The 15,848-nt window shown below is 50.5% G+C and overlaps 1 protein-coding gene across 8 annotated transcripts in view; it reads right to left on the bottom strand.

The window, feature by feature from the left end:
* Positions 1-15,848, bottom strand: part of Foxp1 (forkhead box P1) — a 523,563-nt gene that overhangs the window by 64,634 nt on the left and 443,081 nt on the right. For 6 of the 8 annotated variants that reach the window (XM_076841222.1, XM_076841219.2, XM_076841221.1 and 3 more), the window contains 3 exons: positions 15,038-15,127; positions 9,876-10,029; positions 4,346-4,547 (listed from right to left, as the gene is read on the bottom strand). In XM_076841222.1, coding sequence (XP_076697337.1) covers positions 4,346-4,547; positions 9,876-10,029; positions 15,038-15,127 — 446 coding nt within the window. The remainder of the gene's footprint in view (positions 1-4,345; positions 4,548-9,875; positions 10,030-15,037; positions 15,128-15,848) is intronic. The other 2 variants (XM_076841227.1, XM_076841223.2) reach the window with 1 other exon arrangement.

Raw genomic sequence — 15,848 nt, 5'->3', positions numbered from 1 at the left:
TGGGTGCAGCAGCGTGCATAATGTGGGCTGTGGCTCCTTTGCGCATGGCTCAGGGAGGGGATTGACCGGGCACCCTCTCTCCCTTCCCTAGTGCACCATAACATAATGTGATATTTAGAATTTTAATTCAGGCAATTACTTAAGTAGTAATTGCTATTTGTATTTACATAGCTGCTTTGATCCAAAAAGCTCAAAGGGCTTACTAAATTTAGCATTTTAATAAATGTTTCATTGCATTCTGTTGATTCTATTTACCCACACCCCAACTTGGAATTTTCTAAAATGAGACAGTCAGACAACTTGAAGGGACATGGCTTCAAGGCCACAACCTGCCCAGCCTGAGTCTCATCTGTGTTACAGAAGGGGTCACAACTCCCCAATCCCTTGGAAGATAGGAGAGCAGGAGCCTGGTGTGCCTGCTCCCCTCCACATTCCCTTCAGCTTCTGCCCGCCGAATGCATTCCCACGGTGCTTCTCCAAGACCCTGACGACAGAGGTATGTTTATTGCACCAGTGAATTTATACGTAATCAGCACAATAAACATTATTAAATTGTCGGGAGAAAAATCAAAGTAGGAAGCGCGGCACCAGTACTGAATTCTAACGATGCTGAGTGTCCGCGGCTGCGCGGGGACAGGATCTTAACAAGCCCTGATTTCAGCGCTGGCCTCCGCCTCCCAAACCACATGGGCTGCTCCTGCCGTAACACTGCTGAATATTGATAAACGTCTCTGCCCCGCGCAACAGGGAAGTGGGTTTCTATTGGCAATCTTTCCCAAAGTGTGCTTTTCCCCTTCTCTGCACTCAAGGGTTTACCCTGAATGATTTAATTATAATTTTCCTTGTGTAAGACAAATTAAAGAGGAGAGTAGGAGTGGCGTGCCAACCACATTATTTATCTCCTGAACAGATTGCTGCTCACCAGACCCCAGAGCTGCTGCGGCACAGGCTGCTCACGGGAGACTCACCAGGCCAGGGTGGGGGACTGGGGGGGCAGGAGTTTTCCAAATGGCAGGGAGACTTGCCACCTGGGTGCCACGCACATCAGACACACCACGACTCTAACCACGCACCAAAACTCTCGCAGGACTGCCTTTCCCAACGAGTTTCTCCACAGAGCCACCCCAGGCGGGAGTCTGTCGGGTGGAGGGGTGCCAGCGGCCCTGGCTGGGCGTGATGTTCCACGAGAAAGGGGCAAGGAGAAAGCTCTGCCGCAGGAAGTGGAGGCAGGGCTCTCGAGGACCCGTGTTCACAGGAGAACTAGCAAGGAAGGGCCAGCTCCCCGCACCAGGGAGGACACGCCCTCAGGGACAGCAGCAAGCTTTCTCCCTTTCCTTCACCATTTCCCACTATTTAAACCACACATCACATATGGGACTTTCAAATTAATCATTATAGGTAATATTCATTTTAAGTACCTGTATACATACAAAGCTGGCGGACGAATAATTGATTTTTTAAATGATCAATTCCATAAGCTTAAAAGCGTTGAATTATCTTTAACTGAAGGTGTTCCTGGCCTTCCTGGCTACAGCCAGTGAAAATGTGCTGACTGGGGTGGGGCAGTGGCACAGCTCAGTGGGAGAGTGCGCACCAGGCCCTGGGCTCCAGCCCCAGCAGCAGAAACAATAAAACACAAGAAACTGCACTGGAGAGGACTTTCTTTGAGTCTGCCCACATTTCCTCTAAGCCGAGAGATTCAGGAGATTAAGTGATGGAGTGTCACTTTGTAGCTGTGTCCTCCCTGAGCACACAGCTGGAATGCCAGCCTGTTTTTACACCCAGGTGGAGGCTCCCTGGAACCTGAGCTCTCTTCCGAACCATGGTCTAACTCGGGCATGTAGCGAAATGGAGACACGGAGACGAGGCACAGTGTCCATGCACATCCTGAGAGAAGAACCCAACCAGCAGAGCATCCTGGAATCAGGGTCCCTCGGAGCCACTGAGCTTCCAACGTGCCTTAAGACACCCAAAGGGCTGTGCTCCTGGCTCACCTATCACCTGGCTGCACCTCCACAAGGAGAGAACCGCCACGGGACACCCCTCGCCCTCCCGTGAGGAGACTGCAGAGAGACTTCAAGTGCACCCGTCCACATTTCTGAGTGCTGGGCCTCCCAGGCCTGTGGATGGAGATGCAATTCAATTGTCCAGCAGCAAATGGACCACAGCAACCCTAGGATGGGAAAAGCAAGTCCACCAAAGGGCAGCAGCTCCAAGCCTCTCCTTTCAAGCTACCTAAGACTTTCTATTTAGAAAAAATGATGATGATGATGATGATAAAGACATGAGGGGAGATGACAAAGCAGGGATTCAGGCCACCTTCCGGCCATGCGTGGAGATGTAAACAAGGAAATCTTACAGGCGAGTCCCAAGTTCTGGTGGGAACATATTTATCATTCTCATTTCTGCTGTTGAGGCTCAAACATAATACCTGTGTGTGCGTGTGCATACGTGTAGCTGTGTGTCCCTGACAAGGGATGCAGTCTGAGAAGTGTGGTCGCTGGCCCCTTCGGGGATGTGTGAACATCACCAGTGTACTCACACAGCCTACCTGGGCTACGTGGGGTCACGTGCACAGCACAACCCATTGCTCCCAGGCCCAAGAGAAAAGACGCACGGGAGATGGGGTCAACAGGAGGTGTTTGAGCCTGCCACTGGCTAACATGACGTACTATTCATTGTCAACGATGTCTTTTAATAGAAGGAGCACACTTTAAAATGGTGATTGACGAGTACAGCAGAGCAAGTGTGTGGACCAGTAACGGCACCACTCATCACCAGCCAGGACTGCGCGCGGGGTAACTGCATGTGTGTTGTGTGTACATGACTGGCGTACACTGCTGTCGACTCCGGTGTCCCCACAACACCTGAGTAGCGCCCTGTGGGCTGGCCCCGTGTTAGAGTCTGTAAACAAGTCTGGATGGCACCTGGCAAAATGCCAGAGGGAGTGGTTTGTGAAGTAACAAAAGCGAGCCATTAAGTGTGGAGATTCCTTATTGGTTGACTGCTGTATCTAGTTTATGCTAATTAACATAAGTTGTGTGGAATGTATAAATATCGCTCCGGTCCTACAATAAACGGCTCCCATTCCTGCTGTATCAATGTACACAAGTTGTTCGTCACCCCCCAGGTTATTTTGCCCAGCCAGCCGGACTGCAGCAGCCCCTCATGGCTATGAGGCATGGGGTGGTGGGAATTTTCCCCTCCTTTGTAATCTTATGGGACCACTATTATATATATGTGGATCAGACCTTGACTCTATATAAACAGATAACTATTTTCTGATATAAAGATATGTACCTGATTACACCAGTTGCCTTATGATGCCCAACACCATGAGAAAGATATGAAATCATGTTTACAGCTGCTTAACTGAAATGTATAATTCATTTTTTTATGGAGTCATTGCTATTTAAGAACAAAATCCAGAACTTGCTTCTTCCTGATGGAAGCAGCATTTACTATCACATCCTGCTGTTTAGGTCTCCGCTTCTGTGTGTGGAAGCTGTGTGTGTGAAACACACAGGAAACAGTTTAGAAAGAATAAGCTGGAAAGAGCTGTCAATCTTAGGGGCGCTCTCTGCTCAGGAAACGCACCCCGGCAGCTCGAGGACCACGAGGACCACGCCTGGGTGGAAGGGACCATCGCAGGGATCAACAGCTTGGCTCTCCTAGAACGCCTTGTGCACATGACATCCTCCAGGCCTCCGAGCCAACCTGGGCTTCCACAGACACACATGCTGAGAACTATGAACTCACAAGCTCCGGGCAGGAAGGCAGCAGGAGTGAGGCGACCCTATGACCACCGTGCTGAGGAAGCTTGTGTGCGGATACAAGGCCTCCTGCACCCCTACAGCCTCGCGCCCTCACTCAAGGTCTACACGCACCATGTGCTTTGGGGACACACGAAGGCCAAGACGGGCTTCCCACCTTTCAAGGGCAGCACAGACTAATCTAAGTCCTGTTTCTCAAACCACGATGCGAAATCACCCACAGCAGATGCGCCTGGTACCAGCAGGTGCTCAGAGCCCAGAAACTGAGCTTGACCAGGGGGAGAATTTGGCAGACAGAAGACCTGGAAGTCTTGACATCTAACCCAACGAGACGCTCCAAGACTTCTGCACGGCCCTAAGCCCGTGAGATCTACAGCCGTACTAATTCCATGTTGAAAAGGTGAAAACAATTAGATGCTCACACCCACACCATATTGAATATATTGTTACATAATTACAGGCACGTTCGAGTCACACTGATCCAATTAGGAAGTCCTGGGCCAGGTGGGGTTCAGGCCACCTGCCCTCCCAGGCCGAGGTCAGCCTTCTGTGGGGCCCAGGACCCTGCCTACCTTTCCCTCTTGGGCGTGTGCACCGAGAGCTGGCCATTGGTGGAGGCGTGCGGGTTCATCACCAGGGAGGCCTTGGCGGGGGCAGAGGAGGACACACAGGTGGTCAGGTCCAGGCTGCTGGGGTTGTTGCTCGTGGCTTCTTCTGCAGTGTGCACACCCGTCACCTCCTTCCAGAGCTGCTGCAGCTCCGTTGGAATCATGCCTGAAACAAACAAATTGGATAATTAAATCAATTAACAGCTAATTCCGGCCTCTTCAAACAGTAATTAAATCAAAGAGTCAGTAAACAAAGCCTAGTGTTAGGGGTTTTTTTTGTTGTGTGCAGTTCTTTTTTCCTCCCCTCCCCACCAAGGCAAACACGGGAGCACCTCCTTCCAGGAGCTGCGGGCAGAAGGGCCCTCGTCAGGAGCAGACCAGGGACGGGGCCCAGCAGCTACTCTGCCATAACAGCGCCCGCCTCCCTCCGCCCAGCTGCTGCTTCCCAATTTCAGGAAAAGCCTGAGGACGGCACCTTATCTCCAGACACAAAGAAGGGCCCAGAATGAAACTATTCAACTACATTCTTATGACAACGCGGGCCACAAAATGAATAATTTTTGTGCTTAAGTCTTAAATGATGACAAATAGCTTTGTTATTAAATATAGTTTTTATTAATCACTTTTAGACATAAATTATGAATTCATATCGTCTTCCTGAAATGCTTTTCAACTTTTAACAGTCAAATTGATTATACTATGATTATTTCATTAACACACCTATCTTCCTCATTAATTTTGGTTTCTCGTACCACATGCTTAATTGATGGATGTGTCTACTGAAAAACTGTATAACTTTTTACACAAGTAACACTATTATTTCTGTCATTTCTTAAATCAATGCTAATGAACCATCGATGAATGAAACGAAGATGTAAAATAAATTTGGGGCAATAAAGTTGTCCTGTTTTACAAGGGGGTCAAAGTGGACATGGGTCTAAAGGAGTGAAGTGGCGCCGGGTATTTTTCCCAGGAAGAGTTACAACCAGGACACACCCTGACGATCCTGGACTGCTGGTCTACCCTGGCAGCAGCCCCTGTGGCCCAGCATGCCCAATTTCTATGGCCATGCATATTCCAGCACATGCACACGTGCAACTGCAAGCCTCTATCGGAGCTACCAGCCACCAGCAGCAGCCGCTTCCTCTGGAAGAACCCCGAAAAGAAATCACACCCCTGAACCTCGTCAGGCGATTCCGCCTTAGACTCAGCCTAGTGGACGGCTGGTCATTGTTTCCACCCAGCATAACAGCCAGCAGGCGAAGCCGGCCATTTTCTGGGTAAGTAGCAGGAGCCGAAAGAGGCATGTTTCTTACCAAACTGAAGGTATTGAATTAAAGGAGAAGGCTGTGTGCATTATATTCATTTGAAACACATAATAAAAAATGCCAAGGTCTAAATTTAATTTATTTTTGTCATTTAGAATACAATGGAGAGATAATCATCTCAACGTGATCAGCCAAACATCTTTACTTTGCTAAACTGTTAAAGATTTTAATTATGCCAGCATTGGAGAGCGCTGGTCTAATGAGGCGATGGACTCCAGAGAATCCGAGTGGTTAAGAACTGTGAAATGAGTCTGATAGGATTTTTTTATATTCACCGTGGATCGTTTGCATATCAAAGAGGAGTAAATTATTGCACAGCAGACCAATAACCTTCCCCGCCTTTCCGCCAGGAACGTTAACAAAAACAGTTGGTCTCTCCTATCGGTTCTTCACGAAAATGTTCAAATGCCCAAGTATTTGCAATTAATATATATCATAAAGGCGACTTCGAAGGATACATGAAGTGGTCAGATGTTCCTAGAGCGCATCCTCCACAGCCAAGTCCGTTTCCTTCCCCCTCCATAAAAATCAAATGCCAATTATATTTTGATGGATTTTGTCCCAAATGAGCATTTAGTTATTAGGCATATTCAATTATTACTTGTCCCCTGAAAATTAAACCTCAGAGGCAAATTAAACAAAGGGAAAGGCCACTATACCATCCCGAGTCCAGTTTTGCTGCATCTGGGCTATTATTTCCAAACACTTTCCCAAGTGACAGGTGGAACATGCCAATACCTGGCAAGTCCGCCTCTGCAGTCTGCACACCAACAATTACCTGCGAACACGGCTGACCCTCAGACCCACGTTCGCTCAACTGAACCAGCAGCCCGCGGGCTCGTGTGCTAACAGTGTGCTCACCAGAACCACATGAATCCATGCCTGTTTCTATTCTCTTTTGCAAACACAGGAAAAGCACCAACCGCCTGTTTCTCCACTCAAGCGAGTTGATTTCTGGGGTCAGCTGCACGGGAAGGACACTGGTCTAAGGGCTGCGTGGACACTTCCCTCTGAGAACAGCACAATCCCAAAGCAGTCTGTAAAGTGGGCAAAGACACTGGGACGAGGGCTCCCCACTTGTTACACCCAGGATCCAGGGGACCAGCTTCCTCCTCCGGGGGAGAAGGGTAAACACTAACGGGCTGCGTGACCACAGAGCTGTTTCTGGGTCAAATCTCGATGTGATAATTACATTTCAGAACCTTCTCATCGGAGCCGGCGAGAGGCAGGCAGCCCGATCCTCCAGCAGTGCTGCTTCCGACAGCGACAGTCAACAGCTTGCTCAGCGGACTCCGGATACCCTCTACCAAGGGTGCTGGCCTTCCACAGCCCAGATCTCAAGACAGAATTAAGACAAGAAGGCAGGCGAGGAGTCACTCGTCGGACTAGGTGGATATCCAACTTCTAGAGAGCCCCCATTTCTTCCAAATGATGGATTCATAGGACCAAGAGCAAACCCATTAACAGGTACGTAATCAGCCCGCAGCTTCCCCTATACCTGGAGAGTATGTTTTAAAAATTAAAAGGTCAGAAAGCTAGTGGAAGAGTCTTTGTATGTGAAACCGCAGGTGCTTTGGAGGAGCAGAGCATGAGAGAACAGGGTGAGACCAGGTGGGTGGACCCTGCCCACGGAGCAAAGGCCCCACCACAACCTGAAGGACAACAGAGCTGACCCTGCACTTCACAACACAACCCCCTCCAGAGGGAAAAATAGGGCCTTCAAAACGTGGCTCTCCGTCCTTGTCCTCTCACATGTGGCCACCCTCAGCAGGCCCGCGGTCAGCCGTGTGGAAGTGCGCATGCAGACGTCTCCATCAGCGGACATCCCGGCATTTTTGCCACCTCACTCCTGTGCCCTGGCTACATTTCCTTCCTTCTTTCCTTTTCTTTTCCCCAGGACATCCAGTCCCTTCGTTATAAAAGAAAATGCAGGCGCGGGTTTAAAAAATGTATGTTGTGGGGACAGTTGACAGATTACTGCTCATGGAACTCAATTTTACCACCCCAGGTATCACTGGCTCAAAGACAAACAGAGTTGATCAACCTTTTTTGTCCTTGTACATCCATACCCAGGTGACCATGTTCAAGCAAGCAGAAAGTTGATTTAAACCTCATAATGACATCAGTTTTAAGCCATCATCTCTCTGATAAAAAGGAATTGTGTTGAATTCTCAGGCCTCCGTGGCTGAGGGGGCAGGGGAGACAAGCCCGGCTCCTGATCTACAGGAGATGGCAAGAGTGTGGCTCTCCTTCCTGCAAGAACTCGACTCCAGAAATATCTGCCCGTATAGCTGTGCCATCGTGGCGCACACAGGCACCCTCCAATGCCAAGCGAGCGCCCTCCTAATGTTGCAGGGGCTTATAGTTACAGCAGACGGCTAAGCAGATCCATCAATGCCACCCCAGTGAATTACCTGCCGGTGTCTGATGTGATACTGCAGAGATTACACTCCATGCACCACCACATTCATTTCTTGCACATTATGTATGAGCTTGTCTTGTCCCTGCCCAATTGCCCTCTTCTGGACAGCTTAACTGATATACTATAACAATGAACCTCGGAGAGCAAACTTCACAGCCTAGGAGCAGAGGGAAAGGGAGACAGGGTGAAGCCCGAGGCCAGGAGGTGTGTCCCGCAGCCGGCCCTGTGTCCAACTATGACCCAGGAGGTGTGAAGGAAGCCCAACTGACATTGGGCAGAAGCTCACAACGCACTGCCCCATGGCCTTCCTTTCCCCTCCTATGGCGCAGTCACCAAACCTGCCCCTCTGAGGGCAACCGGGGAAGCGCTGATGATGAGGCACCAAGTTGAACAGTCGAGCGCACAGGCGTGGAGGATGAGAAAGAGGCCGCAGTCCACCTTCAGAACAAGGAGAACCCTCGGGGACAGAAGCTGGGCGTGGCCGACTCCACAGGAAGATTCAGATGCAGCCCCACTTCACTGGCTCCCCTCGCCAGCCAAGGTCACCAGCCAACAGCCCCGCCTCAGAGGACACCAGGAAGACCCCACATTTCCAGCCTTCTTCAGATGACAACTGAGCCCGGGACACCCAAAGCTGTGGCCTGCTGCCTTGGAGACACACATCAAATCTGCTGAGGCTCGGACGACCCAGGGCTGAGGAAGCCACTGAGGTCTGTGGAGCCAGGAACCACCCCGCTCCATGTCCACGGGGCCACCTCTGGATGCCGAGACCCAAGGATGCCAAAGTCCCTTATCTAAATGGTGTTCAGCTTGCAGGCAACCTAGGCATCATACTTGGAAGTACCTCCAGGTCACTGACACCTACTGCAGCGTAACATGATATAAACACTTGTTCTACTATATTGTGAGAATAAGGAAAATCCTGTACATGCTCAGCAGAGATGCTCTTTTTTTTTTTTTAACTGAATATTTTCAATCCGTGCTTGGTTGAATCTGCAGATGTGGGACTTACTAATGTGGCCAGCCAAGGACATGGGCACAGGTATGTCACCTCCTCTCTCCTCCCCTGAATAACCACTTGCCTTCACATACGTGTAAAAGCCAGAGCGGCTTAAGCCAACACCCTGAGTTTCCTTCTTCTTGTGATGTCCAATACCCTCGGGATGAAATGTCAGCGGCTTTGCGGAAGGAACTCATGAAACCTAGGAAACCTTTTCATTTTCAAGGAACCCACGTCTGAGGAAGAACTGGCAACCGAAAGGGCACCTGCTCTGAAGAGGGCGAGAACCTGCTCCACACCACAGGCCAATGAAAAAGGAGAGAGGGAGAGAAAACATGACCTTGATTCTCGCAACTGAAGGAGGCCAAGTTGAGTGATTTACAGGGAGCAAACACAGATTCACGCCTAGATATTTAAGAAATGGCATGTGTGTGAAGCACTGCTGGGTCTGAAATACAACGAGTTACATGACATAAAATGTGTGTTAACATGACTAACAGCAGCCTCTGAGAGGAGACTTCCTGGTTCCAAACAGAAATGTCCCCAGAGTCCCTGCAGTGCTCCCCCAAGTGCTTCTCTGGCCTCAGGGACCAGGCCCCCAGGACCTCCTGCACCCTTGCTTTCAGTCTGCACACGCATGTCTCAGAGGGCCATCGCCCCCTCGAGGACCTGGAGCAGCCCCAGACACCTGGCCCCTCCGCCCCGAAGCCTGCGAAGGGCCGCCAGAGAGACAGGGCCACATACCTTGAGCGAGAGGCTGGAGGGGAAGGGCGGGCTGCCCGGGCTGGATGGTTAGGAGGCCTTGGCGCTGCAGAGACAGGAGGTGCTGCTGCTGGAGCTGCTGCATCTGTAGGAGCTGCTGCTGGAAGGCCAACTGCTGGGTGGCCACCTGCTGCTGCTACAAGAGAAGAGGAGAGACGTGAGAGGCCATTCCCAGGCAAGTCCAAGAGGGCAGCACCCCAAACTCACCGCCATCCCCGAAACCCAGGGTGGCTTGGGCCCAGGGTGGGCTCTGCGTCAGCCACCTCTCAAGAGGAGCTGCCTCACGGGAGGGCACTCCCTCTGATGGCTGTGCCTGCAGGGACCAAGCCCCCCACAGCGACTCCCCCTGCAGCCCACCTCCTGCAGTCGGGAGCCAACCTCTGACCAGAGACCTGCAGTCACCCACCCCAACCTGGGGGGCCTTGAGCCCTGAGCCCTGGGGTGCAGAGGAGCAAGGTGAGGCCCTCTCCCCTGCACCCAGCAGGAGCCTGTAACTACTCTGTTTATCACTCCTGACGTAAATAAATGAGAAGAAATCAGACCTTTGAAGAAGAAAAACTTCATCTAATATTGTTAATTAGCCATGACAAACGATGAAATAACACTGTAAATCTTTCATAGAAACAGCCGCTAGATTTTAATTACACACATTCATAATTTACCAAACAACACCAAGGCACTTGACTGCGAGTGCCGGATAGGAGCGGCTCGAAGCTCAGGCGCCTCAACTTGACTGTGGCCTTGGAGGGCCGGGGCCTGCTCGCTGGGCCCGCTTGGCGGGCGCCTGCTTTGTTCTCAGAAAGAAGGGGCTTTAGGACAGGGGCGAATCTTCTTGTTGATGGGTCGTGATAGGAGGAAAACTTCTGTTGTGTAAAACATCAATACAGCATTCCTGTGTTTAGCAGGCCTTGCTTCAGCCAAAAAATTAATGTAGATTTCCTCAGTAATTATCTCAGTGATAGAAAGATAATACAGTGCGGTAGTATAATAAATAGAAGGAAATTATCTAATATCCTTAATCTGCGAGGAATCATTTCGAGGTGGAGGGCCCGGCCACACCAGGGCTAACCGTCAGAAAGGGAAATTAACCCTTCCCAAACCGGGGCCAAAAAGAAGGAAAAAGAATTCCTCAAGAAAAAAATCAGACCTTTTCCTGATTCTGACTCACATTCAAGAGATCAGGGAGGCCAGGAACCGGGTGGGCTGCCCACGCTCGCAGAGCCTGCGTGTTCCCGTCAGCGACAGGACCCCCCCACACAGGGCACTCACTGCACCAACGCACGCCTGGATCCAGGCCCCCAACAAACGGCGTGCGCACCAAGACCTTCCAAGGCCAAGTCCAAAGAAGGAGAAAAATGGAGGCTCCCTTCCGGGCTCCACGTAGATTCTTCCACAGTAAAAACCCTCATTCTCCTATTAGCAACCAATTTCAGACTTACTACCATGCCACTGAGAAAGTTAATTGAGTTTCACTCCAAAAAACAAATTCTATACCACTAACAACAAAAATTTAAATAAATTTAAATGAAAAGCCCGTGTTTTCATTTTAGGAACAGCATGCATAAAATGATCCAATTGTCTTCACCCTTCCCAAGTTATCACATTAATGTAAAACCCAATGATAGTTATATTCATGTCAAAATGATTTTTTCACTTCTTCAACAGATATTAACTCACGACATTATAAGAAAAAAAAGGGGGGCAGGGAGGGAGAGAAGGACAACGTGGACACTTCAGGATCGAGGACTGAGCCCTTCTTGAGGCAGAGTGTGCTGGGGGCCGGAGGCTGGGGAGGGCCTTTCCTGTCTTACTGTAAATGAAATGTTTAAAACATCGTGTATTTATACAAAGTGACTGATGCCTTCTCTGTTGTCTCTGGCCATCCCTAGGAAAAACCTCACGAAAGCTGTGCACGTTTGAAAAGCCAGGATATAAAAGTATACAAGGCCCATTGTCCAAAGAAAGAATTTAAAAGCAACACTGGTTGCCAGACTTTGCTCCCCACCCAGTTACCAAACACAGGATATGAGTCCGTTTGTTTACTTCTCACAATTGAATGCGCACAAAAAAGGTCTCCGCGCAGTCCCCCGGCAGGTCAGTGGGCAGCGTTAAAACGCAGAAGGGCCTGATAAACCCTGCCTTTCGGATCCCCTCCCTGCGCGCCAGTCAAAGGTCTGGTTTCCCTTTTTCGGCTACTCCCTAGGCCTAACATAAACCGTCATAAATGCCTGGGACAAACCGGCCTTTGAAAACAATCAGCCGGGCCTACCTCACCAGCACTGGACGCCATCTTTCTCTGTAGCTTGATTTCATATTAACTGGGCCGTCCATTTTCCACACCAGTCCCTTCCACGGCTGTGCGGGGCTCCCTCTGCCTCCTCCCACCATGAGCATTTATCTCCTGAGCAGGAACCTGGGTCTAACCCAGCGGGCAGCAAGGCTGCCCAGGGAGACATCTCCGGACCACCTGAGGCAACACGAGGGCTTGCTGCAGGTGATCAACAGGGGGATGTAAAACTAAAGGCACCAAATTACGTGCCACTAATGAGTGGCTTGTGATGTGCTTGCTCTGCCTGTCAACCCCTGAGTTCAAACCCTCCTAAGAGCACGACCAGCGTCATAAAATTGCTACCATGTGGCTCCATTTCGTTCACCACCACGGGACCACCACCTGCAGGATGAACTTCAGGAGACCAGCCCCAACACCCCAGAGAAGGAGGGACCTACTGACCAAGACCCACAGCACCAAGAACCGGGTCAGCACCGAGCCAGGAGACCCACCCGCTCCACCGGCCTCCGTCCCCCAAGGGAGATTCTAGGCCACAGTTCTCCTGGGTCACCTCTGCCTGGGAAGGGACCACAGCAGACCTGGCGCTGTGGACAAGGGGCAGTGCCGTCACAGTGCATCTCCTCGGTGGACACGGAGCATCTTCTCCCCGCCTCCCTCCGTCCCTGGCTCAGCCATCACCTCCCTCTCTCTGCTCCCCTTCCTGACAGGAGCAATTTTGGAGAGTGAACTTTTATCCTCCTTCCTGCCCTGTAACTTTCCCTTTCTCGTTTCTTCGGAGGCCCTTGGAGCTCATCTGAACTTTCATGTTCTCCCAGCATGAGGACGAGGATTCCAAACTCTGTCTAACAGACCAAATAAGAGGTTAATAAGAAGTGGCAACAGAAAGGGGGAACACAGTCCCTGGTAACTGATAAGAATGACAGTGGCAGCCCTTTATTGTTTGTCTTCAAATATAGAGTTAAAGATCTTTAAAAAACTAAATTTTGATGCCTTTGAAAAGAAAGAAGCACAAAATAACAACAGGGGGTTATTGCCTGTGAGCCACAGGGGAGAGTCTCCATAATTCTTATTCTCCCTTTTGAAGGCTGTTAGAAATCTGATTCAAAAAAGCAACAGCAGAAGGGAACCCTCTCGAGGCTGTAACCATTTCCTGTGATCATGCATAATGTGCTTCAAAAGTGGGTTTTTACCAATTCTGTTGATCAATTGCCCCCCTTCACACCCCTTCTTTTTTCTGCTGTGTTTACATCTGATGTGACTCAATGACAAGCACTGTCTGAGACTGTGAAACAGGGCTGTCATGTTGATTTATGGGCGCATCAAACCACAACTTGTCCAAACTGAAGCTCGCAGTTCATTAATTAGAGAGTTGTGACTTTGAAGTCAGCTTTCAGACTGTGGTTTTTAACATTTGGCTTAATTTATATGCTCTTGAATGTGGATCTCTAAGGAAAAAACTGAAATTCCCTTCTTGTCTTTGAACTTCTTTTGACCGCACAATAATCATTTCTTTGTCCAGAGTGATGCCTGCAATCCCAGAGTCATTAACGCGCATTGAACTGCCACTGATGAGTAAGCCCTGCTGAATTAGAAAAACAGCCAGCAAAACAAAGCTGAGAGCCTTGTGCAGTGATATCTCACAATTACATGCCTTCCCTCCCTGCGCCATTTCCATTTTAATTACTGTTAGTCCTTTAGATTTACATTTTAGACACTTTTTAATCTGTTCCCTATTTTATTACAGCAGCACCCGGTAGCGCCACTGTACTGAGGGTTGTGTCAGCAATTTCATTTCAACCCCGCCTCCCCTTCACCCCAAAACTGCCCCTGCTCCGCGGGGGGTACAGGAGGCTGCTGAGCAGGGTGCAGACAGCCAGACAGCGGACCCAGCCCGCGAGAGGGAGTGGCTGGCACACGGGGAGTAGGTGACTCCTGCATGCGGAAGGAGTGCCACCGCATCTGTGCTCCTGGGAGGGACGGGACGTGGGCAGTCACTTGGTAAGGCCCTCTGCAAGAACGGGAGTGGCCAGCCGCTGAGAGCAGCAGCAGGGAGGCGAGAGGAGGAGGTGGGGCTGCCTATGGAAGCACAAGGAGGTGACCCAGGAGGTGACCAGGCACATGTGGGAGGAGGAGGGTGTGGGAGGAGGTGGGCTGGGTGGGCAACTCTGAAATGGGTCCCAGGTGTCCTCACCAAGTAGTCCTCCAGAGGGCGACGCGGAGCCCCAGGAGGGCCACACCAGGCCTGCTGGCACCCACTGGGGTGGCGGGCCTCATGCAGAAACCCGTGACCCCCACAAAGCACACTACAGAGAAGCTACTGTACCACGAAAAGCCTCAGCCAGGGTCTCGAGACCCCCGACTCCCCTGGGCCTCGGCCACTACCAGACGGAGGACTGTGGGGAGGGGCTCAAGGAAGACGGGGACACTGAGTTCTCCTCCAACCCTGGTTGGTCTGTCCAGCCTCACAGAAGCTGACTCTTGTGACAGAAGAAGAGGCCACCACTGTGAGGCCAGAGCCTCTGGAGCTGGAAAAAGAAAAATCAAGTGTCCCAGAAAAATGTCACAGACAGTGCTTCACCCCCAGCTCCAGCCTGAGCCCAGGGCGCTCTGCCCAAGACCCCTGTCCCGGTCCCCACACAGGTAGGCTCTGGAGCAGCACTGGGAAGATAAGTGGCAGGAAGCAAATGGAACCAAGGAACCTCAGACAACAGGACAATAACTCTGGATCTGAAAGCCGAGAACCGATAGAGTCAGCTCAGTTGCGCAATCACTTAAAAGATGAATGACAGTTTAACAGCCACTAGAGAGTCCTCGGGGAGCTGCGGTTTGAAAGTAAAATATGTATTGTCGGTACCTCTTTAGGCTGCTTTCCAGCATGCTGTTGTTGTAAAAGTTGAAGCTGCAACTGTTCCTGTTGTTTTTTATAAAACTCTTGAAGCTGCTGCTACAAAGGAAAGAGAGGACGGTAAGTGACAGAGGGCAGTGCCGGTCCACTGTCCCTTTCGGTGCCGTATACAAACTGTGATTTGAAAAAGAGCATTCTTCTATCTGTAATGGGCTGACCTTTAGTTTGAAAGTCGACAATAAATTCCGCACACGCTGACTATTCTTGGCATTATTGTTTGAGAAGTAATCTCAAAAATGGACTGATGAAAAACATACCATTTTCTACACAAACTAATTAAAATAAGGCAAGGGATGACCTTTGAGAGTACAACAAAGCCAAGATGCCCTTGCTGAGAGAGTCTGGTGAGTCTCCAGCGCACTCCAGACAGTGGGGGTGGGCAGCGCGGAGCACCGGCCAGCACGGGAGCTTCCTGTATGGGGTCCCTGCCACCCCTCGCCCGCTGCGGTACTCGGTCTCATCCCTTCGGCTCAAGTGTTCACGAGGTCTGAGCATCAGGTCCCCATGGCAGAATGACAGCCAGAGGCTCATCTCAACATGAGCGCAGACGGAAGAAGATGAAAAGTGCACCTTGAAATCAACCAACTCCAAAACGCTTCTTTATATTACAGGGGAAATTCCGTCAGGGTCTGAGTTGAAATGGGGACTTCAAGAGCTGTCATAGTTAAACCTGCTCCCGCCGTGCCCCTCGCTCTGCTTTGATTCTCGCCATCCAGAAGCCTCTGGGCTTAGCAAATAAAAGAGTGGTAAGCCACTAAGC

This window comes from Callospermophilus lateralis, chromosome 20 (genome assembly GCF_048772815.1).
Source record: "Callospermophilus lateralis isolate mCalLat2 chromosome 20, mCalLat2.hap1, whole genome shotgun sequence".
In the NCBI taxonomy this organism is placed as follows: domain Eukaryota; kingdom Metazoa; phylum Chordata; class Mammalia; order Rodentia; family Sciuridae; genus Callospermophilus; species Callospermophilus lateralis.
Note: the sequence above shows the minus strand (reverse complement) of the source record. Positions and strands in the feature narration are given on the sequence as shown.